Source organism: Morchella importuna (genome assembly GCF_003444635.1).
Source record: "Morchella importuna strain M04M26 chromosome Unknown Morimp01GS001, whole genome shotgun sequence".
Classification (NCBI taxonomy): domain Eukaryota; kingdom Fungi; phylum Ascomycota; class Pezizomycetes; order Pezizales; family Morchellaceae; genus Morchella; species Morchella importuna.
Genome location: NW_025763398.1, coordinates 3,537,217 through 3,556,970, shown reverse-complemented (window position 1 = coordinate 3,556,970; position 19,754 = coordinate 3,537,217). Strand labels below are relative to the sequence as shown.

Genomic DNA, 19,754 nt, shown 5'->3' with positions numbered 1-19,754 from the left:
TGACTTCGATCAGGTAGATAGGCAGAAAGGAATTCGACAAGCTATCCTTTCGGCTCGTTCGATGGAAAGATAGAGTTTCACTTGTTTGATCGTTATTTGTAGTCTAGAAACTTAATAACTTTAAGGGGGCTCCTCGCTGGTAAAGACTCGCTGATCCCCCCGAAACCAAGCTGGGGCAACCGAGTTCCTTTATGGAAGTTCGGCGCCCCTTCCTTCATTACCTCTTTCCTTTTTTCACTGGCCGTCCGCCTTTCAAATAATCTGGGGGCACCACCTATTTTCTATCAGGGGGGAGGAGAAGAGTTGCTACCACACCGTGGACGAATTTTCGTCCGAGTCAAATCTCGCAATCCTTGCCAAGAAAGGGTCGGGATCCTAGGAACTAGAGGAAACAGCCGACCAGACAGCAATTGCTTATTCAGAGTATTTAGAATAGATTTGGGTGTTTTTAAAGCAAAGGTTTGCTTTGGTAGTTTGGGTCGCACTCTTACTCCCCCCAAAGATGCACCGGGCTGAAACAGGAGGGTTCCGGCGGTTCGACGCTCCGGGGTTTATTTTTGGGGGTCTAAAACGTGTTTATTTTGCAGTGTTTCCTCAACTCCGCAATGCGTTCATTCAACCACCCCAAATGGACCGGAGCATCGCCAGGATTCTTTCTGACGTGGTAAAGCATATTTTCCGGGCATCGGCTGCAAAGTTATTGCGCCTCAAAGGTTGAATGCCAAGGTAGGGTAACTTATGTTTGGGGTTACCCTTCCTTATTTGGTCTGCTCGTCCTGCTGCTCTAGTTTTGGTCCAGTCGTCTAGCTTGACTTGTAAGACTTCTTGCTCGCCAGGATCTCTACCCTCTATACCAATAGAGGTAGGGGCTCATCTGCCCTTCTCTTCACCCATCGGTGAAGAACCAGCTGCGGTTAACCTAGGGCCGTATGGCTTGACTGGTAGAACAGGTATTTTTGTAACAGCCCTACTGTGGCCCTGTTACACCATGATCGACTGCCCACGATGGACACAACTACGAAGGCCACTTATGGACAAAATCCCGGGGCCGCCCACTTGGGAAAACTGGCTATTCACCAACCTCAACGTAGACCTGATTCTACAGTTTGCAACAAAAACCAACCTACTCGACTGGTACGAAATGGACGAGGAGGACCCGGAGGAATGATGATCGGTTTCTTTGGTTTTTTCTCCTTTCTTTTCTGTACCTTCTTCTAAATTTCTTTCATCGTTTCCTTTGTTTTCTCTCTTATGTTTGGCGGAGGGTCCGGCGTGCGATAAGTCCTGTACTTCAAAGCAATATAAAAATCCAATCCAATCCTGTATCTACCCCAACGAATACTACTTTTGTTCTACGCCTCGTCATAGGGTTCAACTAGTTGTCAGAACTAGACAGAGCCACTCCATAGCCCATAGTTCTGAATACCTATTGCCACGTCCTCGCGTCGGTTGTATTCCTTGGCACCATAGTCCCTACGTCCATAGACCACCGTTACAACAATAGATGGTTTATTAATAGTATTATCAATCTATCGAGATACTGATCAATTTACTGAAGTAAGACGGGACGTTGGACTGAGTCTTTTATAATGATACTGACGATATAAACACCAGACAAGGGACTTTAGACAGGTGGACTTCTGACGATAGGTTTTGGGCTGGGGGGATTATGATGAATAGGGAAGACGAATGGGAATTAGACGGCAGTCTTTACACATGTTAAACAGTGGATATTCGATTCATTAGATTGTATTGTACATATTGGTCGGAAGGTATTAGACGGGCCCGGGAGTCATTAGAGTTTATATTTTAGACGAATTGATTATTGGACTTAGATTTTGGACAGAAGATTTGTAGTACTAGCATTATGATAAGTTATTAGAAAGAGAATTATGTCTGAGTCAAATAACAAATATTTCCCAATCGAGCCATCTTCGTCTTTTGACGGGTCGTGAAGACGGGGACATTTGGAATAAGGCGAGTGTAGGATAGATTGATTCAAAAGACGAGCCAATGAGGTCGTACTACCAGTTTCGTAATTGGAGCTCTAAATGGACAATGTTTTGTGATCAAATGATAAGCGGCCAAAAAGAGGGGGACATATGACGGGGTCGTTTGACCAAAAGTCGAGGTTCTGCAGGCAAAAGACGAATTTGGACATCTGGGCGTCCGAATTAGTCTGACCAAAAGACGAGGTTCTGCGGGCAAAAGACGAATTTGGACATCCGGGCGTCCGAATTCGTCTTGGGGAAACCCATTTTTTGCTGATGGACAAAGGTCTTCAATCACAGACAAGGAAATCCCTGACAATATCAATAACAAAATCCGGGCCTCTACAGCAAAAAAAACTGCCAATGCAACCTTCACTGACAGAAGAAGATTTACCAAAGCAAGAGTGATCACTACTGAAGAAGTAATTAGGCTGAGAGAGGCAAGGGAGAAGGCAGATGGGGATAAAGCCGCAAAGACAAGTATTAGGGAGGAAAAGAAGAAATTAAAGGAATTGTTATCAAAGGAGGAACTATCTTCCTCTAAATCTAAAGCAAAGTCAAAAAAAAGTGTCTCTATATCTACTACTATTTCTGTAAATAATTTGAAGGATATTGGTAGGGTAGGCGTTGATGACGATAAGGATGAATGGTACCGGGTTGAGGATTTTGAGGAGGAAAGTGAGGGCTCCCCACCACCACCACCTCGCAGAACACCCAATATGACCCTCAGAGGGGGTAAAAAGTATTAATAGATATTCAATTTATATACAGTATTTAATTCATTGACAATTCATTGATATTCGTTGATATTCGTTGACACGCGCGGGCCCGTCGGGTTGCGTTGCGCCGCGATCGGTATCCATGTCAGGGCGGTATCACGGTCAAATACGTTATGTAGAGTACACATAAGTCAGTGTGTCTCGTTTCGGAATATCAGATAAGACAACAGCGCAAGCAGCTAGTGATGTTAGCCTTAATCACTATCTAGAGTAAGACTTACCTAAAGAGAAAGTCTCAAGTACCGATACATCATACCTACATGTAAATACCGGCTTGCTTTTTGCAGCTGACATCTGAATTTTTTTTCCCTCCATCAAGAGCTTTCAGAACACCTCATGAACCCTCCTCATTCACTCACCTCCTCTACTTTCTCCTCTCGCCGACATGATCATAAATCCTGTGTTATCAGGTGCTCTCCCTTCTGCGCACGCTTCTGTCACACTGACTATTCGGGAGGCTCTGTCGGGTATCTCGGGTACCATATCCCTCGTTTCATGGATTGTTCTGCTCGTGTGTTGAACCTTTCATCCCATGTTGCGACCGTAACCGTGTCCGTGTCCGTGTCTTAACTGACATCATTTTGCTTGCGCTGCAGGTACCACAAATTTTAGAGAACTACAAAAATCAAAGTGGTGATGGTGTATCTACAGCCTTTTTGCTCGTATGGCTTTTCGGCGACATTGCAAATTTGGCTGGTTTGTTGCCCATTTCCTCCCGCGAGCTGCATACGACACATGGTCGCTATTACTAATGATTGCTGATCCCCATTTGCAGGTGCCTTAAAGTCCGATCTGCTCTCCACTGTCATCACTCTCGCCATATACTTCTGCCTTGCAGATATTATCATAATATCCCAGACTTTTTATTACAAGTATACCAATGCGCGAAAGATAGCTGTCAAAGAAGCACGGCGTCAATCTCGCTCAAGCAACGTAGACGACCCCACCCAACCATTGTTTTCCCGCCGCAGAAGCTCAGACGCAAACTCCCGTAACAGGCTTTCTGGAACCATGCCTGGTAATCCTGCCCTCTCCACCGTTGCTGAGAAAGATGCCAGTGCCATGGAGGAGATGACTCGAAATTTCTTCTCGATAATCTCAGTGGTATTTATTGGCTGCCTTGGATGGTTTCTTGTTTGGAAGAGCGGCGCATGGTCTGTTACAGTCGAGGATGGAGACAGCATCGAGATATCCTTGATTGGCGCAATCCTGGGATATATAAGCTCCGTATTATACCTTGGGTTGGCCATCTATAGTTCTGGTTATTAAGACAGAATCTGACATCATGAGTAGAGCTAGGATTCCTCAGATTATCAAGAATTACCGGTGCCAGTCTTGTGAAGGTACCTCCTAGAGGCTTGCATACATGCATTTTTCTTATTTTCCCAGAGCTAACCCCTAATGAAGGTCTCTCAATTTTGTTTTTTATGTTATCCTTATTGGGAAACCTCTCATATGGAGCAGGGGTCAGTAACACCAAACGTTCCGTCATTTGAGTTTAACTTACTTATTTTCTAGATCCTGCTTCATTCCACTGAACATGACTATGTGATCCATAACCTCCCTTGGCTGATTGGGAGCTTGGGAACAATGGTACAGGACTTTATTGTAAGTTTGTAATGAGTTATGATTTGCTTCATACCCCGCTGATATTCATTTTGATAGATCTTTGGACAATTTCATTATTATAAAGGAAAGAAACTCGATGGTTCAGCTGTTGTTTAGAATAGTGTTATGGAGTTAAAATGGTTGTTTCCTTTGGATTATGGGTTGGAGTTGGCTCCATAGAATCCTACATACACGTATGTATTTTGAATGGGTATATGTACATATGTATATGTAATAATGTTACATGTACATGTAGCCTTATAGCTAAACACGTGACAACGCCAGGCTACATACATGTAGTATTTGGTATAAAATATAATCTACTACATGTCTACTAAAATACAATACAAAGTAAACTGCATAGTACATGTATGGGCCACAGGAGCTTCTTCTTCTTCTCCTACTACTACATGTACTACTACTGCATAGAATAATACATCAATGGAAACGTAGGTTCGGAGGCTATCAAGTTTTCGGTTTTCTCCATGGCTCGTAGAAGTTCTTGTGGCCTAAACCAGCTAGATTATTTAGCGCACTCCTTTACCTGGAAAAAACCCGCTTCGTGTCTTGGGAAAACGTCTGTAATTAATCTCATGTTAGAAGGTACAGTATAATATAAGATATGTATATACATACATATTACAAAGATGTGCGTACATGGTCTTCTGTTGTGCTGCCATGAGTAGCGTTTTGCTCTTACACATATGTACCGGTAGTGGTACTACATGTAGTGTTGCGTCGCTTTACCCGTTGCTTTAGGTTACCTATCTATGTACCTGCTCCGCCGCAACTTACTCGCTGAAGACGCCAGATTGTAGATAGGTTTACTGAACTCTGGCCCCTGACCCCCCTGAATTCTTAACAATTACGACGATATGGATATCACGGACACAAAGTCTGCTTCGCCTATGACGGCAAATTCTAGTGAGTCTTTCCGTGGGGTCGATCTTGATGGTTTCGTACTAACGTAGCGTGTAGCACCTTCACACAAGAAGAAGAAAGCGAACAAGAAGAAGAAGGAACAACAAGATAGTGGCGAACAAGAAGGCCTACCGGCATCGAGATCAAACTCCCAAAGTCCCACTGAGGAAGCTAAAGACAGGGACAGTGAGCTTGGGGACGACGATGTAGAAGGGGAGAAGAAAGATGGCTCGGAAATCGCGGTATTTGGTCCTATTTGCCATTATAAAAGAGTTTCATTACTCAAGGGACGTATAGAATTGCGCGCCTTGCGCTCCTAACGGCCGAGAGAATCTGCATTATTTAAACGACAATAAAGACGACCAGGATGCGTTACGGGACAATCTAGCGAAGGGGCTCAGAAGGACTCAGGAGTTAGAGGGGCTGGTGGAAGCTCTAAAAAGACAGTTGGAGGAGGGTTCATCAACAGCAGAGGCTAAAGCGCAGGCTAGTGAAGAGCTACAGCTGGAAAGATTGAAATCGCAGGAGCTGGAAAAAGCTGTACAAGATTTGAAGGCTCAGCTTTCTGAGAAGTCGGAACCCATAGTAAAGAGTACAGCTATGCATGAGGGGCTTCGCGGTTTGGGTGGAGAATCTCCGGCACCGAAGGAAATGGATACTGCCAAACTGCGACAACTACTTGAGAGAGAGCAAGAATTTCGGGAAAAGGACCGTCTTGATGCAGAGCAGAGGCTAGCGAAAGTACAGGAAGAAAAACAACAACTAGACACTCAATACAAAGCGCTCCTTGGAAGGGTTGCACACATCAGAACAACTCTCAGTGATAAACTGAAATCTGACGCAGTAGGTAAACCCGTAGTAGAGTTCCAGTAAACTAGCGAATATTAACACACCACACAGGAAGAACTCGAACGTACTCGGAATATGGTGGATAACTTAGAGGAAGAAAACCGAGCTCTCAATCAAACCATAAACAATCTTCAGGCCAGTCTAGAAAAAGCAAATGAGGAAGGCTATGATGCTTCAAAGGAACTCTCAACACTTCGGAGTAGATTAAATCTCTCACAGCAGAATTGGATTAAAGAAAGAAACGATTTAATCAGTGCAGAAAAATACTCTCGTGAGGAGTATGAAGCTGCCAAACAGGCGATGCAGGAATGGGAGATTATAGCAACAGAGGAGCGATCTGTGCGGGAATCATTAGGAGACCGTGTAATCGAATTAGAGGAACAGCTGGCCAATCAACAAGCAGCATACGATAAAGTTCTCTCAGAAAGGGATAGGGAGTCTAGTACAGTTGACGGTCTTCAAAGAGCGTTACAGGATATACAAAATGGTATTGATAGTCTCCCGACCTATAAAGCTTATTCCTACTAACCATTTCTAGCACGTAAGCAGGAATTGCGGGAAGTTGTTGAGACCATGGAGGCGCAAATAAACCAACTAGCATCAAAAGGAGAAGCTCTAGAGAAACGGGCAAAGGAAGCCGAAGCACAGTTAATTGTAGCTCAGCGGGATCTTGAGCGTGTCCTACCATTTGAGAAAGAGGTTAAAGAGAAGAACCTTCTTATTGGAAAACTTCGTCATGAGGGTAGGCTTTGCAATGTCCTTACACACAAGCATATCAAAGAAACTAATTCCACCTTCACTAAGCCGTCACGCTTAACGATCATCTTAGAAAAGCTCTTCGTATGTTGAAACGTGACAACGCTGATGACAAGATTGACAAGTACTATCCCATTATATATCACAGATACCCTGTATCTGTCTGATATGCCGCTGACATAGTGATTATAGAAATCTTGTGACAAATGTTTTCCTTCAGTTTGTTAGCATACAAAGAGGGGATTCTAAGAAATATGAAATTCTTCAGCTAATTGCCTCTGTACTTGACTGGAATGATGGTTAGCACAACTTCTCGCCTTTATACCCTCTAAATCCGAAAGATAATATATACCGATAACAGTTTGGCATCCTAGAACAACGTGAGAAGGCCGGCCTTGTTCGACCAGGTACCGCTGCCAGTTCACAGAGTTCTTTCCTCAAAACGCCACCGTTGTCTCCATTCCACCGTTCACCGAGCACACCAACTCTTAGTGATGCATATGAGGGTAGCAGAGATGTATGTTGAAACTCCAAATACCTACTCTACAAATACTAACGAGACAAAATAGATTTGGGCGTCGGTTCTAGATTCTGAGAAGCCCTAATTGCGATTTCCCAGGCCTTCTTTTATGCGTTTCTGTAATTTATATATACTGGGGACAAAATCGGGAGTTATTGGATTTAGTCAGTGTTTCCCTCCTCGCATGACCCTTATTCTTCATATTTATTTTGCAGCCTAGGCTTTATTTGTCCGTTTCGAATCGTCCTGTGAAATGGTACATTTATATGATATCAAATTTGTTGCTCGCATTTAAATGCATATAATAATTATGTATGTAACAAAAACTTAATGACACTTTACAAGTACGTTCCGGTTATAATTTGAAATTATAGTAGTGACCAGGTAGAGGAGTCTGAAGCCAAACACAATGCCACACATGCCTGAGGGGCATTCACTTCCTCGAGTACGTGCTCTTGTAGACATGTACTTGTATGGACCGCTTAAAATAATCGGTAGTCGCGTATTGGTCCGATATAATAGCGACATTGCAATGCAGCGTTATATATAAAGGCAGTACATATTATAGAAGTGAATATTTACCTTTGGTATGGTTTAATAGAAATGGTGCTAGTATGAAATATGAGCTTGGTTTATAAATATCGGTAAAAGACCACGATGCCGTGGATTATTTTTGTATGCCACACCCAAATGGATGCCACAGCGGGCGAAATTTTCTCAGTACCACAGCTTTATACAGTTGAATCTCCCTGTAAAGGTACGGATATGGGGCCGCGAGATGGTAGTCTCGTTCCCAGACACAACCCGGTGATGGTTGAGTATTTTTGGTGTGGTAGTAATTTAGCGTGGTTGTAATTTATTGTTGTCCACACAAATACTCAACCACAAATACATACTATGACAGAAACCTAAAATTCCGGGACTTCCTATTTCAGCGAGTGGCAAAGTCACTGCTCCACGAACTATTAACACTAATCCACATGCTACCAGTATGGAGCAGCGACTCTGCCACTGGGAGGGCCTGCTGAAATAGGAAGTCCCGGAATTTTAAGTTTCTACCAGGCCATGGGATAGGGTTACGAGGGTTAGGGTTTATGTCCAAACCAGAGTCAGTTTAGTGGGAGTAAAATAATTCGCCTGTTATGTACAAATATATAGTACAAGCGGAGTGCGGCCTTCGGCCGCCCAAATGTAGTGAGGAAATGAAGGTGCGGGCGGTACTGCGATAGTAATTTCTTAGATTATTTCCGCCATCCCGGATTATTGGGTCATTCAAAGGTACAGGCACGCACTAAACCTAGTCATCACCACCTCTCCTTATATGTAATCTGTGATATTAGCTCTAGTATGCACTCTAAGTCATTCGATGAGTAGCGTTAGTATGTTATGCAGTAGTTCATGATAAAATGGTACCAAGGAAATTCGACCTTCATGATCATATATAAAAATATAGCTGTGGTTCTATCAGTGTTTGTACTTTTATATCCCGGGCCATCAATTGCAATAGCTACACGCCTTTAATGCTAGTTCCCTCCCATCTCGGGAGTAGTTCTTTGTCGAATGATATATATGCAATCAATATTAGAAATACATGTAGTGCGCTGTAACCAATAGGAGACGTTCCTGGTGACGATGAGGAAGACTATATAGTTTAGACATTGTTTTGTGTACGGCAGTTGAAGAAAAGCTGCATTTTGCTCCCCGTAACAGACCTTTTGCACCAAAATAACCCCTTGCCGACCCCCATTTCTCTATAAAGGTACAGCACCAAAACCATCCCAAAGTCATAAGGCTTATAACTAAGAGTATTCTCAGGCTTATAGCAAGAATACACTGAATTTATTACTTTACTAATCAAATGGGCCCCTACACCGTAATCCTTATATAGGGGCTGTTCTTATAGAGGGTACCATAGCTTATTCTATACCTGGGGGTTCGGCTGTACCAGTGACCGGTAGGGTTCGAAGAATGCTTCCTTGTAAGTTAGCTAATTACTGTGATCCTCGAGCTCCGACCTTACCTTCGACCCTCCGACCTACAACCTGCAACCTTCAAGCTTCCTACTCATGAGGTGTATACTCGCTAGCTAGAGCGGCAAGCCGCTGAATTGTGTCCGGCGTTTCTATTTTTATGGCACTAGCTAGTCGTTCCGCATGCATGGGGGATTCAAAGTTCGAACCCCACTCGCTGTGCACATCATATGGGCATGCAAATATATATTTATACATATAGTCTCATGTGACTCGTTTATACTCTCAGTACTTCAATCTACATGTAGTCTGTGCGGTCATCGAATATCACTCGATGGATATAACCACCTATGTAATTATATATAACTATGTACGTGTACGTCATAAGTACATGTACATTGGTTAGTTAGGGGTATTCAATTCTAGGAGTACATGTGCCTTTATAACGTTGCATTACAATGCGGCTTATATGCCACTGGATTTCTCAAGGATCTGAATACCTCTGGACTATAAGTGCACATGCCATACTGTGGGAATAAATTTGTTACCATATTAATTTAAGATTTGTGCTTAGCGCACTATAGTAGCAAATCATCTTTATATTATATACATGTACATTATGATACGTATATATGGTCTATACAGTACAAAAAATCGCTCCCCCTTCCTCGCACTACGTATATTACATTTTATCAACTATTACATGTACTAAAAAAAGAACTCGTATGGGTCTGGGAACGAGACCACATGTAGATACATGTATCCCCGATCCTTACACCGCGCGTGCACATGGTTTATCCTAACCCAAGGTACTACATACATCAAATCGGGAGCCGACTATATATGTACATGTACAGAAATGGCCGAGAGAGATCGATCCAGAAGATTCAAGATTGTGCATGTGGTAACGTTCTTAAAGGTTGATACATGCAGCTGCAGGTACATCACATAAGTCTTTTGTGCTTTTTCTCATTTCGTCTGTTCATTCGTTCATTTATTTCTAGATCTATTTATGATCGTCTCTAGTAGCCGTGGAAATGCATCAATTTTGACGTTTCCCATACAAAAAGTTGCGAGGTACACATTATTTGATGCAATAATCGCCCTACTGTGTGTTAAAGGCATTCCTGTCCCATTACCGACATTTTACCGACACCTTTACTGATGTATTTACCTGTTAAAGGCATATTAAAGGCAATAAGATACGACTTTACTGACGACATTCCCCGTTAAAGGCATGTTAAAGGCAGGTTAAATGCAAAGAAATGGTGGTTTCCGGTGTTCCGCCGGAAAATCAATGTTTTCCCATGAAGCCACTCCTCTAGATCTCGAGATAGTTGAGTCCCCAAATAGAATATTTCGATGGGGTCATCAAATGGTATCTGGCATCAATGGACTTGTAACAGTTGGGGAATACAATTCCATTTTGGTGGATCCATTGTTTGGCATATACATGCAGTCAATTCTTGCTTGATGCTTCAGGTATAATAGTACTAAATAGATCTAGAATAGCCAGGTATCTCTGTCACGTCACCACGAAAGGTTTCAATTGGGTAATTAAGTACCTCCAATTTCTGTGGTCTGGCGGGTTACAGCTGTTCTTCATTGAAATGGCAAACCCTGAGTACTGCGGTCATGACATATAGTATAGTAGTCTTCTGTCCAAGATCAATATTGACTCTACTCTTCCAGGACTACAATTCCATGCGAGCAAGGAGGGGCCCAGCCTGCCGCGCGGCGGTAGGTGACCCCGACTGCGTGCGAGGAATCGATGTTTATTTCACATCATTATACCAAACTTTGTGGGTTTTTTTCTTTTTTTTTCTCTTCCAATCTTTATATACTTTGCTTTAGTTATTAGCGGTTCCTCGAACTGATAATCAATTTCATATCCCTTCGTGTGTTTTTACGACTAGGCGCTAATGGGTAGCTTTTACTCGATAATAAACCTAATCCTTATTCCGTGAGCCTTTTGCTGTAAAGTCACCTTCTGTGACCCCTCTTATACCTTTTTCAGGTGTCTCCACAGTCTGTAGGTAGCTAGAGTTTTTGAATATCACCACGCCGTCGCGGGCCTAATATGTCTCCGATTTTGCTCTGACGAACGAAGGGATGTATACATACATGTATACTAGGGGTGTGCCACCTCGCGACCGCGAGTTGTTGGATTCTGAGTATTGAAAATATTGGAATATTGAAAGCTGGACTTCAAACCCTCCACCTCCTCCAGGTCCTCTATCCTCCACCTCCTACCCGCTGTCCCCCACCCATTCCACCGCCGTCCACCTCTTCCTGCGCATGCTCCCATTGCTACTAGTGCTCTTAGTTTAAAAAAATGAATTAAATTGATTCTATCTTTAAATATTAGTGCGTGAACCGTAGAGCTTCTACAGCATCATATTTTAGTAAAGTGAGATAGTTGCAGCGGAGTTAAGGGTTACAGCTCTCGACCAATCAGATGCCAGAGAGTTTAGAAAAATCGTTAATCCAGTAGATAATAGAAATACATGTACTTGCTTACAAGCATATGAACCAGAAAATGCAAATGTCTATTTTGTACGGCAGATCGGCGCCACTCCATACAAATAATCCTTGACTCTCGAACTCGCATTTTCTGGTTCATATGCTGGTAAACAAGTACTCGCGCGTCTTCGCCAAGAATTTTCACCTGACTCGGTGAAGAAAGGGATTTTGGTATTCCAATTGGTCAAATGCCTTGATCTCTCAGTCACGTTAAAATCCTTGGTGAAGACGCACGAGTAGCCCTGACCCTAGCTAGCTGCATGGAATCAGCGGTTACACTAGGCCCTTACCCCGTTCTGATAGGTAGAGGGGAGCTAGACGCACTGTATCCCTTAACGTTGATGCTGACCCCTGGATGTATGAGACAGTGGGAAAATCTCTCTCATGCATGAACGTCATGTGACCGTGAATTTGGTGAGAAAACATCCGGGTAAGCAGCTTGCTGCCTTTGTCGGTCTTGGGAATACTTAACGGTGCCATAAAGTTCGTAGTTCGCTGCCTTACTTCAGTAAATCATTTCCTCGATAGGCCACGCTAATGCATGTGAGAGATTTTCCCACTGTCCCATGAGAGATCTATTATTTGATAAGAGAGATAACGGGATCTGTTAGTAAAGCCACACCAAATTTGCTTTTTTTTTGGTGGGTCAGCATTTTCGCGACAGCTTAAGGGATAGCCAACTCCCACGACTTCCTCCTGACGATTAAAAACGGTTCTCCATATTCTCGTAAAGAATAGAGTCTATTCTCAAGAATTCTTCTTATTCCTTCTTGAATTTAGGTGTAATTAATCATACTCCCAGTTTAACCATACCCCCGGGATCGCGTCTACTCGCATTAGGTACATCTACTCGTATTTCTCTAACGTTTGTGGACACGACTAATATTGCATGCCATACAAAAATACGCCAAGCTCATGATTTTGGGTGTATGCAATAATGGCCCAGTTCAAAAACGTCAGAGAAATACTAGTACATGTAGCTACATGTACTCATACTTACATGTAGCTACCGGTGAGATCTGTTGTGCCGCACATTGAGCATGAAGTTGAGGAGCGTGGACCCTTAAGGACCCAAAGCTAGATTAGAGTTACATCCCAGGTCGGGGGTTGCTTCGAGGAGTGATTTTGATTATTAGATCAGTAATTTCGGATAGGGGAAATTTGCCAAGGCGAGACTTCAAGATGTATGCACAAAGGGTTGCAAGCGCTAAGAAGCCGATTCGCTGTTAACAACAACCAGGTCAAGAGTCAAGAACGACAACTGCTGCAGTTTGGGGGGCATAGATAAATGACGATATCGGGGATACTCTACGAATGCTAGCCAAATTTACGTCCGGGGAACTAACTGACATCAATGTCGGAGTCTCTCACACTCATCTACTATGAATTCTGATTTGCTCGTTTGATTAGGTTACCAATGCAGGTTGTACTAAAGTGGACGAAGTTGTCCCCTGGAACCTTTAGGGGTTTCATGTTTATCGCGAAAATTTACTTCCCTTCATCTTAGACCCCTAACACTTTCACATATCAGTCCCCCACTTCCCAGATACCGAATAGCCTAAGTTGGGCAAGTAGCTAATTCATACTAAATTGGGATATAGCAAGATTTGCCCAGATAATTGTACAAGCAATGTACCCTCCCTAATGTTGGGGCAACCTCAATATCCCAGTCGCTGGCGGCAAACCCCTACTTCTGAGCCCCCCCAGGGTGAAGAGCTAATTTGCGACTGATTTCTGCGTGATGCTCCTGCCCGAACTTCCTATCAGCATATTTTCGCCCTCCCTTTCCTTTTTATTCTCGTTCCCCCCCCCTCCTCTCTCTTCTTTACCTACAAATCTCTGAAAACGCAAAGTTTTTTGCCCACGTTCATTACCGTTTTTTCTTTCGGCTTCAATTCTTTCGGGTCTTTGTCACTCTTTCAAATTCAAGTTTCCGCAAGCCACCAATATCAATCTTTCGTTTTCCGGTTTAACATCTAGAAAGTCTGCGCATTGATTGCATCGTTTTCAGTGCTTCTCAAAGAATAAAGATTGACATTTCTGGCCCTTACGGACATCAAACAATCATAGAAATAAAAAATGGTTTCTTTCAATAACCTCATCATTTGTCTCACCGCCCTGATTTCTGCTTGCAGTGCTCATGGGCACAACCACCTGCACCGCCGTGGCCATCTTGCAGCCAGGCAAAACTACAATGGGACTGAGACCTCAATTGCCTATGGAACTGGCACCACTGCAGCTTCCACTTCGCTATACACTGTCACTGTTACTCAGACAAATACCAAGCTTGTAACTGTCACTTATACCTTGGGTGATGGCCGCATCAAGACTACTACCATTACAAAGGTAAGACATCGATCTACAAAACTGACCATTGACTACATGTAGTTCTAATAAATCATAGGCGGAAGAAACTACTCAGACTATTGCACACGTAAAGAGCACAGTCACCGTTGCTCCTATTATTGAAACTACACCTGTTGCGGTTACTTCTGCCAGTTCAGTTGAACCCGTAGTTTCTGCTGCTGCCAGCTCAGATGCGTCTGCACTTTCAGCGGCTGCTGCTTCCTCAGCCAAGTCCAAGTCTACAAGTACCACTACTTTGGTTGTCACAGTTCCTAACACCGCATCTACCGTCACTGTCGAAGATGCCTCCGTAGCTGCCGCTGCCGTCACCCCTGCCGCTGCCGCTGCCTGCTCGGCAGAGACTGTTTATGTCCCGCAGTATATCACTTTGTACAGCACAATTGTGAGCATTCCAGTCCATAACTCTTCTATATTTATCTAATTTATCCTATAGACTGTCTCTGCTGTTGCTGCCCCGAGTATTATCCATTCGCCTATCGTCCCTCCCTACTCCAACAACACCATGAGCACCATTTCATACGATAGTACCAGCACCACCACAATGAGCGTCTACACTACCGTGTTCGTCACTCCTTCAGCCTCCGCATCCGCCTAAATGTTTAGTGTGTGGTTGTGTGGTTTCTCCCGTCGGGTGGATATAATTGAAGGCTGGAATCCTGTTAGAAAAATGTTCTTTTCTTTGTATTTAAATTTATACAAAACCCTCTTGCATGACTTTTGCCACGGAGAATATCTCCCCCCCCCCCCCCCCCCCCCAACGGAAGATAACCAGCCGGAATATCCTTTTGTGCTCTATGCTCGCCGCAGTTTGGAATTTGGTCTTGCCTTTCTTTCTTTCTTTCTTTTTAAAAAAGGAAAAAGGTTCAAAGATAAAAGTGTATCACTTAGTTTAACTATTGAGCTAGAAAACCACTTAACCAACTCGGGAGCTCAAATCAACTATGTGACTCTTATGGCATCGAAGGGAAATGAAGAGGTACCCGGTGCTGGCCTATAATCACACTATCCGATGCCATCAATCATTATATATTTGTTTATGGGTTCGTGGCGAGACTTTTGACATCTAGAGCACAGGACTTGTTGTTATGGTTGAGTTGACCGATAAACATACAAGCTTCGCCATGACCAAATACAAAAGTTCTTTTTTATGCTACCCAAAAGCAAAGAAACTCGATACGACCTATAAACACCAGTATTGTGTACTAATATGTACTCGTAAATCTTATAAGGAAATTCAATTGCAAACGATATATCCTATTACTATCTTCATGGATTTTCACTCGAAGAGAAGCTTGTGGAAGATATGTGGTTGCATTGCGCATGGTTGCTCAGCGGACGCTTCACCACCACCAACGTCAAAGCAGCCGCACACATCCTAACCCCATGTTGCTCGTCACGTAGCAACATAACTACATCCTTTGCTTCACTCCATAACATCAACGTTATCTGCTCGATCAACGATCCTTCTACTTTAGTTAACTTTCGGGATCTAGCGGATAGTCATGTCTTCAAATTCCGAATCTGAGGCCGACAAAGTGAGTACAGTTGCTCCAACAGAAAGCTTTATGTTTTTCAACATATCTCAAAGAACAATTTAACACATTATAGATTCGTAACAAGCGACTAGCAAGACTTCAGGCCCCATCGCAGCCAAAATCGCAAGCCGAGGATGGTGAAAGCAGTTCCTCCCCTACAAAGGACCTTCAAAACCCGACATCCGGCCCTCAAAGTGATACTGTGCCAAACCCGTTCACTAAGCTGGGGTTGAACCAGTCGTCAAACGCAACGCCCAAAAGGACAGCTACATCGCCGCCCCCAGATATCCGTTCTCCCGTAAAACCAACACAGTCTATACCGCCGTCAGAAGCCCTAGTGCTATCATCAACTTCTGTGGGTAGTCTCGGTCCTATAGAGTTATGGGAGGACAAGACCTTAAAGCATATATATAAGGTGGCTCTAGAGGTTGGTGCTCTTAGTAATCTTTACGAAGGCTAGATTACCTCCGAGTATTGCTAAATCGAATTTAGCCTGGGCCACGGGTTACAGGATACTACATCTTGGATGACTTACGGAAAGATTTGGAGGAGCAAGCAGTTGAAGGAAAGCGTACGTTTGGCCCCATCGCATAGGCTCAGGAATCCGTAATGACTTTTCTAGCGGCGCATATTTCCGTGGGTACATTGGACCAATTGATACTTTCAGTATGCAAAGACTCTGATGTTACCCCCATGGACTACTTGGTTGGTTGCTGGAGACGAGCCTCTGTTATACAGAGGACTACACCTCCGTCTAGACTAGACGAGAAGAAAATCAATATTCTGAATACCGCTAAGAGACTTTGTATCAACTATGGGGAATACTGTATCACTATGCCAGATATTTTTGAGTAAGTTATATCCATACAAAGCAGCGATACCCCGGTCATTCTAATATTATTCCAGGAACAATCGTGCATTAGCCAAACTAGAAAATCGTTTATTGAACGATGCAGAAGATGATCTTGGTTTGCCCCAAGAATTTTTGAATGATCTAGTGTCTCGATCCGAAGACAACCCGGATCTTGTGGAGTATTTCCAACAAGCAATACAAAACCTCAGTAGTCGACTAAGTAAGATGAACATGAGCGATAACTATAAACCATTCATATCGGCTTTAGGACGGCTTGCTCAATTCAAGCCACTCGTGGAACTTATGATTAAACTGCCTTCATTTCTCCCCTCTCCTGAACAGACTCCGGCACATCTTGTAGAAAAGGAGACTATCTTAGGCCCTTTTTTTCAACTTTCGCCCCTTCAGGTATTTACTACCTCTAAGCTATATAGCATATAGCACACGGCTTAATTGATCATTAAAATAGTCACAAGTATGTCGCACATATTTTACTGGCGCAAAGACCAAGAGCCAAACTGCTTTAAATGACGCAACCAGAGCTCTTCGGTTATCGCTCCAAACAATACAGGTAAATTCCGATATACAAGATTCCGGTCACTAGCTGACACCTTTAAGGATCAACTACATCAGATTACCATGTTGATAATTCGGGCATCGCCTGAAGCGAGGGTCAAGGTGCTCGACTTCTTTGCGTTAGCAATTAATTTGAATAAGAAGCGTGGCGCTATCCAGGTAAAAATATTTCAGGAGACCTAGTATATCTATATTCTAATCTTTCTGGTGAAGGTGGATCAAGCTACAGTAGCCTCCGATGGTTTTATGCTCAATATAACAGCAGTATTGAACAAGTTATGCGAGCCTTTTATGGACGCATCTTTTTCGAAGGTCTGTTTTACAATACAATTCGCATTATAATGTCTAACCCGTTACAGCTTGACAAAATCGACATCGACTACTTCAGGCGTAATCCAAGACTGGACATCGGCGATGAGACAAAAATCAATGCAGATGAAGACACCGCATCTGAATTCTATTCCAAAAAGATTGAAGGATCAAATAATTTCATATCTGAAGTCTTCTTCCTAAATGTTGCAGCCCACCACTACGGACTTGGTGCCACCGAGGTTAATCACGATCAGCTGGCAAAAGACATTGGAGATATGGAGAAACATTTGGAAAGAATCCAAGGCGAGAGATCACGCTGGGTTAACGTAAGGGGGCTTGGCTCACCCAAATATGGACTTATTACTAATTGAAATTATAGACACCACAGATAGGTATTTGGGATAGAAACATAGAAAAATTGAGACAGCGTATAGACGAAGGAATTGCGTATAAGTTTGCACTCGAAGTATTCCTTTTTGACGGTTTGTCACAAACAAGATCGCTTTTGTTCATGCGATACCTTACGACCTGGCTCCTAAGACTTGTTTCTCCTGGACATAGATACCCACAAAAAATGATGAGGTGATTTACGTTGGTATCCCAACTGTACAATACAAGCTAACAAGCAATAGCCTACCTCTGCCTGCGGAAGCACCTCCTGAGTTTAGTGCTCTGCCGGAGTATTTCATTGAAGATATCGGACTTTGTTTTGGATTCGTAGGGAGATATCTGCCAGAGTGTATAGTGACGACCCAAGTAGATGAGCTCGTCATCTTCTGCACGACTTTTCTGCGTACATCAACCTATATAAAAAAGCCTAACCTTAAATCGAAACTCGTTGAGATACTCTATTATGGAATTTCCCCTTACCGTGGTAAAACAGCTGGTATGTTGGGCGACGTCATAAATGGTCACAAGTTCGTTTTACAACACCTTCTCAATGCTCTCATGAACTTTTATATTGGTAGGCTAGCCTTTTCTCTATCCAAGGCTTCATACTAAATAATCGCAGAAATTGAGAGGCAGTATTACGAGAAGTTTACTGTCCGTTACCATATTTCTGAGATTATCAAATCAATATGGCCAAACCCTGCATATAGAGAAAAACTGGATCAGGAGAGCAAGTATGTTTTTTGTCTTGTCTAAGGAATATACGGAATTAACATATTCATTAAGGTTGAACGTTGATTTTTTTATCCGTTTTGTGGCTCTTCTTCTCAACGACGTAACCTACGTGCTAGACAACTCACTCACTGCACTAGCTGAAATCAACAAATTACAGCATGAGCTCGAAGGCGATGCGGCTGCTTCCCTGAGCCCTCAAGAAAAAACCGAAAAAGAGAAGGCATTGGCGAAATCTGAGCGAGATGCAACTTCGTACATGTCATTAGGCAATGAAACGGTCACGATGCTGAAGCTCTTCACGTCCGCGATTCCTAATGCTTTCATCATGCCAGAAATTGTTAATCGATTGGCTGGCATGTTGGATTATAACCTTGAGGCTCTAGTCGGACCTAAATGCAACTCTCTTAGAGTTCGTAGCCCCGAGAAATACCGGTTCAATCCCAAAGCCTTGTTGTCAGAGATCACAGACGTCTATCTAAATCTTAGACACTTCACACCATTTGTGGAAGCTGTTGCAAGAGATGGTCGTTCATACAAGCCTGAACTTTTTCAAAAATTACAGGCTGTTCTAGAAAAGAACAGTTTAAAAGGGACTCCCGATATTGCAGCGTTAGCTAAATTAGCTGCGATGGTCGAGGAAACCAAACGGCGTGAAGAAGAAGGCGAGGAAGAGCTTGGAGAAATTCCGGATGACTTTTTGGGTAGGCCTCTCGTCAAATTGCTTGCTTTAAGTTCAGAGTTCTAACCGCCGTTATAGATCCACTGATGGCTACCTTGATGGAAGATCCCGTGATCTTACCGTCTTCCAAGGTTTCGATTGATCGACAAACCATCAAAGTTCATTTGCTCAGCGATCCGAAAGATCCATTTAATAGAGAGCCCTTGAAAATCGAAGATGTCATTCCTAGTAAGCATGGATTCTTTCTATGGGTCGCCCATCATGTCCTGTTACGCTGACCAGTATCTTAGATACGGAGCTCAAGGAGCAGATAGAAGCTTGGATAAAAGAACGACGTGCCGGGAATTCGATGAATGCGGACATAATGGATGTTGATGGTTAGAAGCCCAG

General features: G+C 43.2%; 4 protein-coding genes across 4 annotated transcripts; all 4 read left to right on the top strand.

Moving 5' to 3' along the window:
- Positions 1-3,155: 3,155 nt before the first annotated feature.
- On the top strand, positions 3,156-4,495 carry LAJ45_00909 (uncharacterized protein; the record flags this gene model as incomplete). The annotated part of the gene is made up of 9 exons (XM_046110508.1): positions 3,156-3,281; positions 3,367-3,466; positions 3,546-3,574; positions 3,666-3,703; positions 3,769-4,011; positions 4,064-4,113; positions 4,178-4,236; positions 4,289-4,378; positions 4,436-4,495. 9 exons carry the CDS (start codon positions 3,156-3,158, stop codon positions 4,493-4,495), a joined length of 795 nt encoding a protein of 264 aa, XP_045977201.1.
- Positions 4,496-5,253: 758 nt separating this feature from the next.
- Positions 5,254-7,509, top strand: LAJ45_00908 (uncharacterized protein; the record flags this gene model as incomplete). The annotated part of the gene is made up of 9 exons (XM_046110507.1): positions 5,254-5,302; positions 5,357-5,541; positions 5,597-6,142; positions 6,200-6,635; positions 6,687-6,890; positions 6,953-7,028; positions 7,097-7,203; positions 7,279-7,421; positions 7,474-7,509. 9 exons carry the CDS (start codon positions 5,254-5,256, stop codon positions 7,507-7,509), a joined length of 1,782 nt encoding a protein of 593 aa, XP_045977200.1.
- Positions 7,510-13,334: 5,825 nt separating this feature from the next.
- LAJ45_00907 (uncharacterized protein) lies at positions 13,335-14,879 on the top strand (the record flags this gene model as incomplete). Its single annotated transcript, XM_046110506.1, has 6 exons — positions 13,335-13,390; positions 13,898-13,900; positions 13,988-13,999; positions 14,053-14,263; positions 14,322-14,666; positions 14,718-14,879. The coding sequence occupies 6 exons, from the start codon at positions 13,335-13,337 to the stop codon at positions 14,877-14,879; spliced, it is 789 nt and encodes a 262-aa protein (XP_045977199.1).
- Positions 14,880-15,786: 907 nt separating this feature from the next.
- On the top strand, positions 15,787-19,746 carry LAJ45_00906 (uncharacterized protein; the record flags this gene model as incomplete). Its single annotated transcript, XM_046110505.1, has 15 exons — positions 15,787-15,819; positions 15,893-16,246; positions 16,312-16,390; positions 16,442-16,670; positions 16,726-17,080; positions 17,142-17,243; positions 17,291-17,407; positions 17,462-17,560; positions 17,608-17,886; positions 17,940-18,142; positions 18,193-18,524; positions 18,573-18,684; positions 18,737-19,386; positions 19,443-19,592; positions 19,655-19,746. The coding sequence occupies 15 exons, from the start codon at positions 15,787-15,789 to the stop codon at positions 19,744-19,746; spliced, it is 3,186 nt and encodes a 1,061-aa protein (XP_045977198.1).
- Positions 19,747-19,754: the final 8 nt, after the last annotated feature.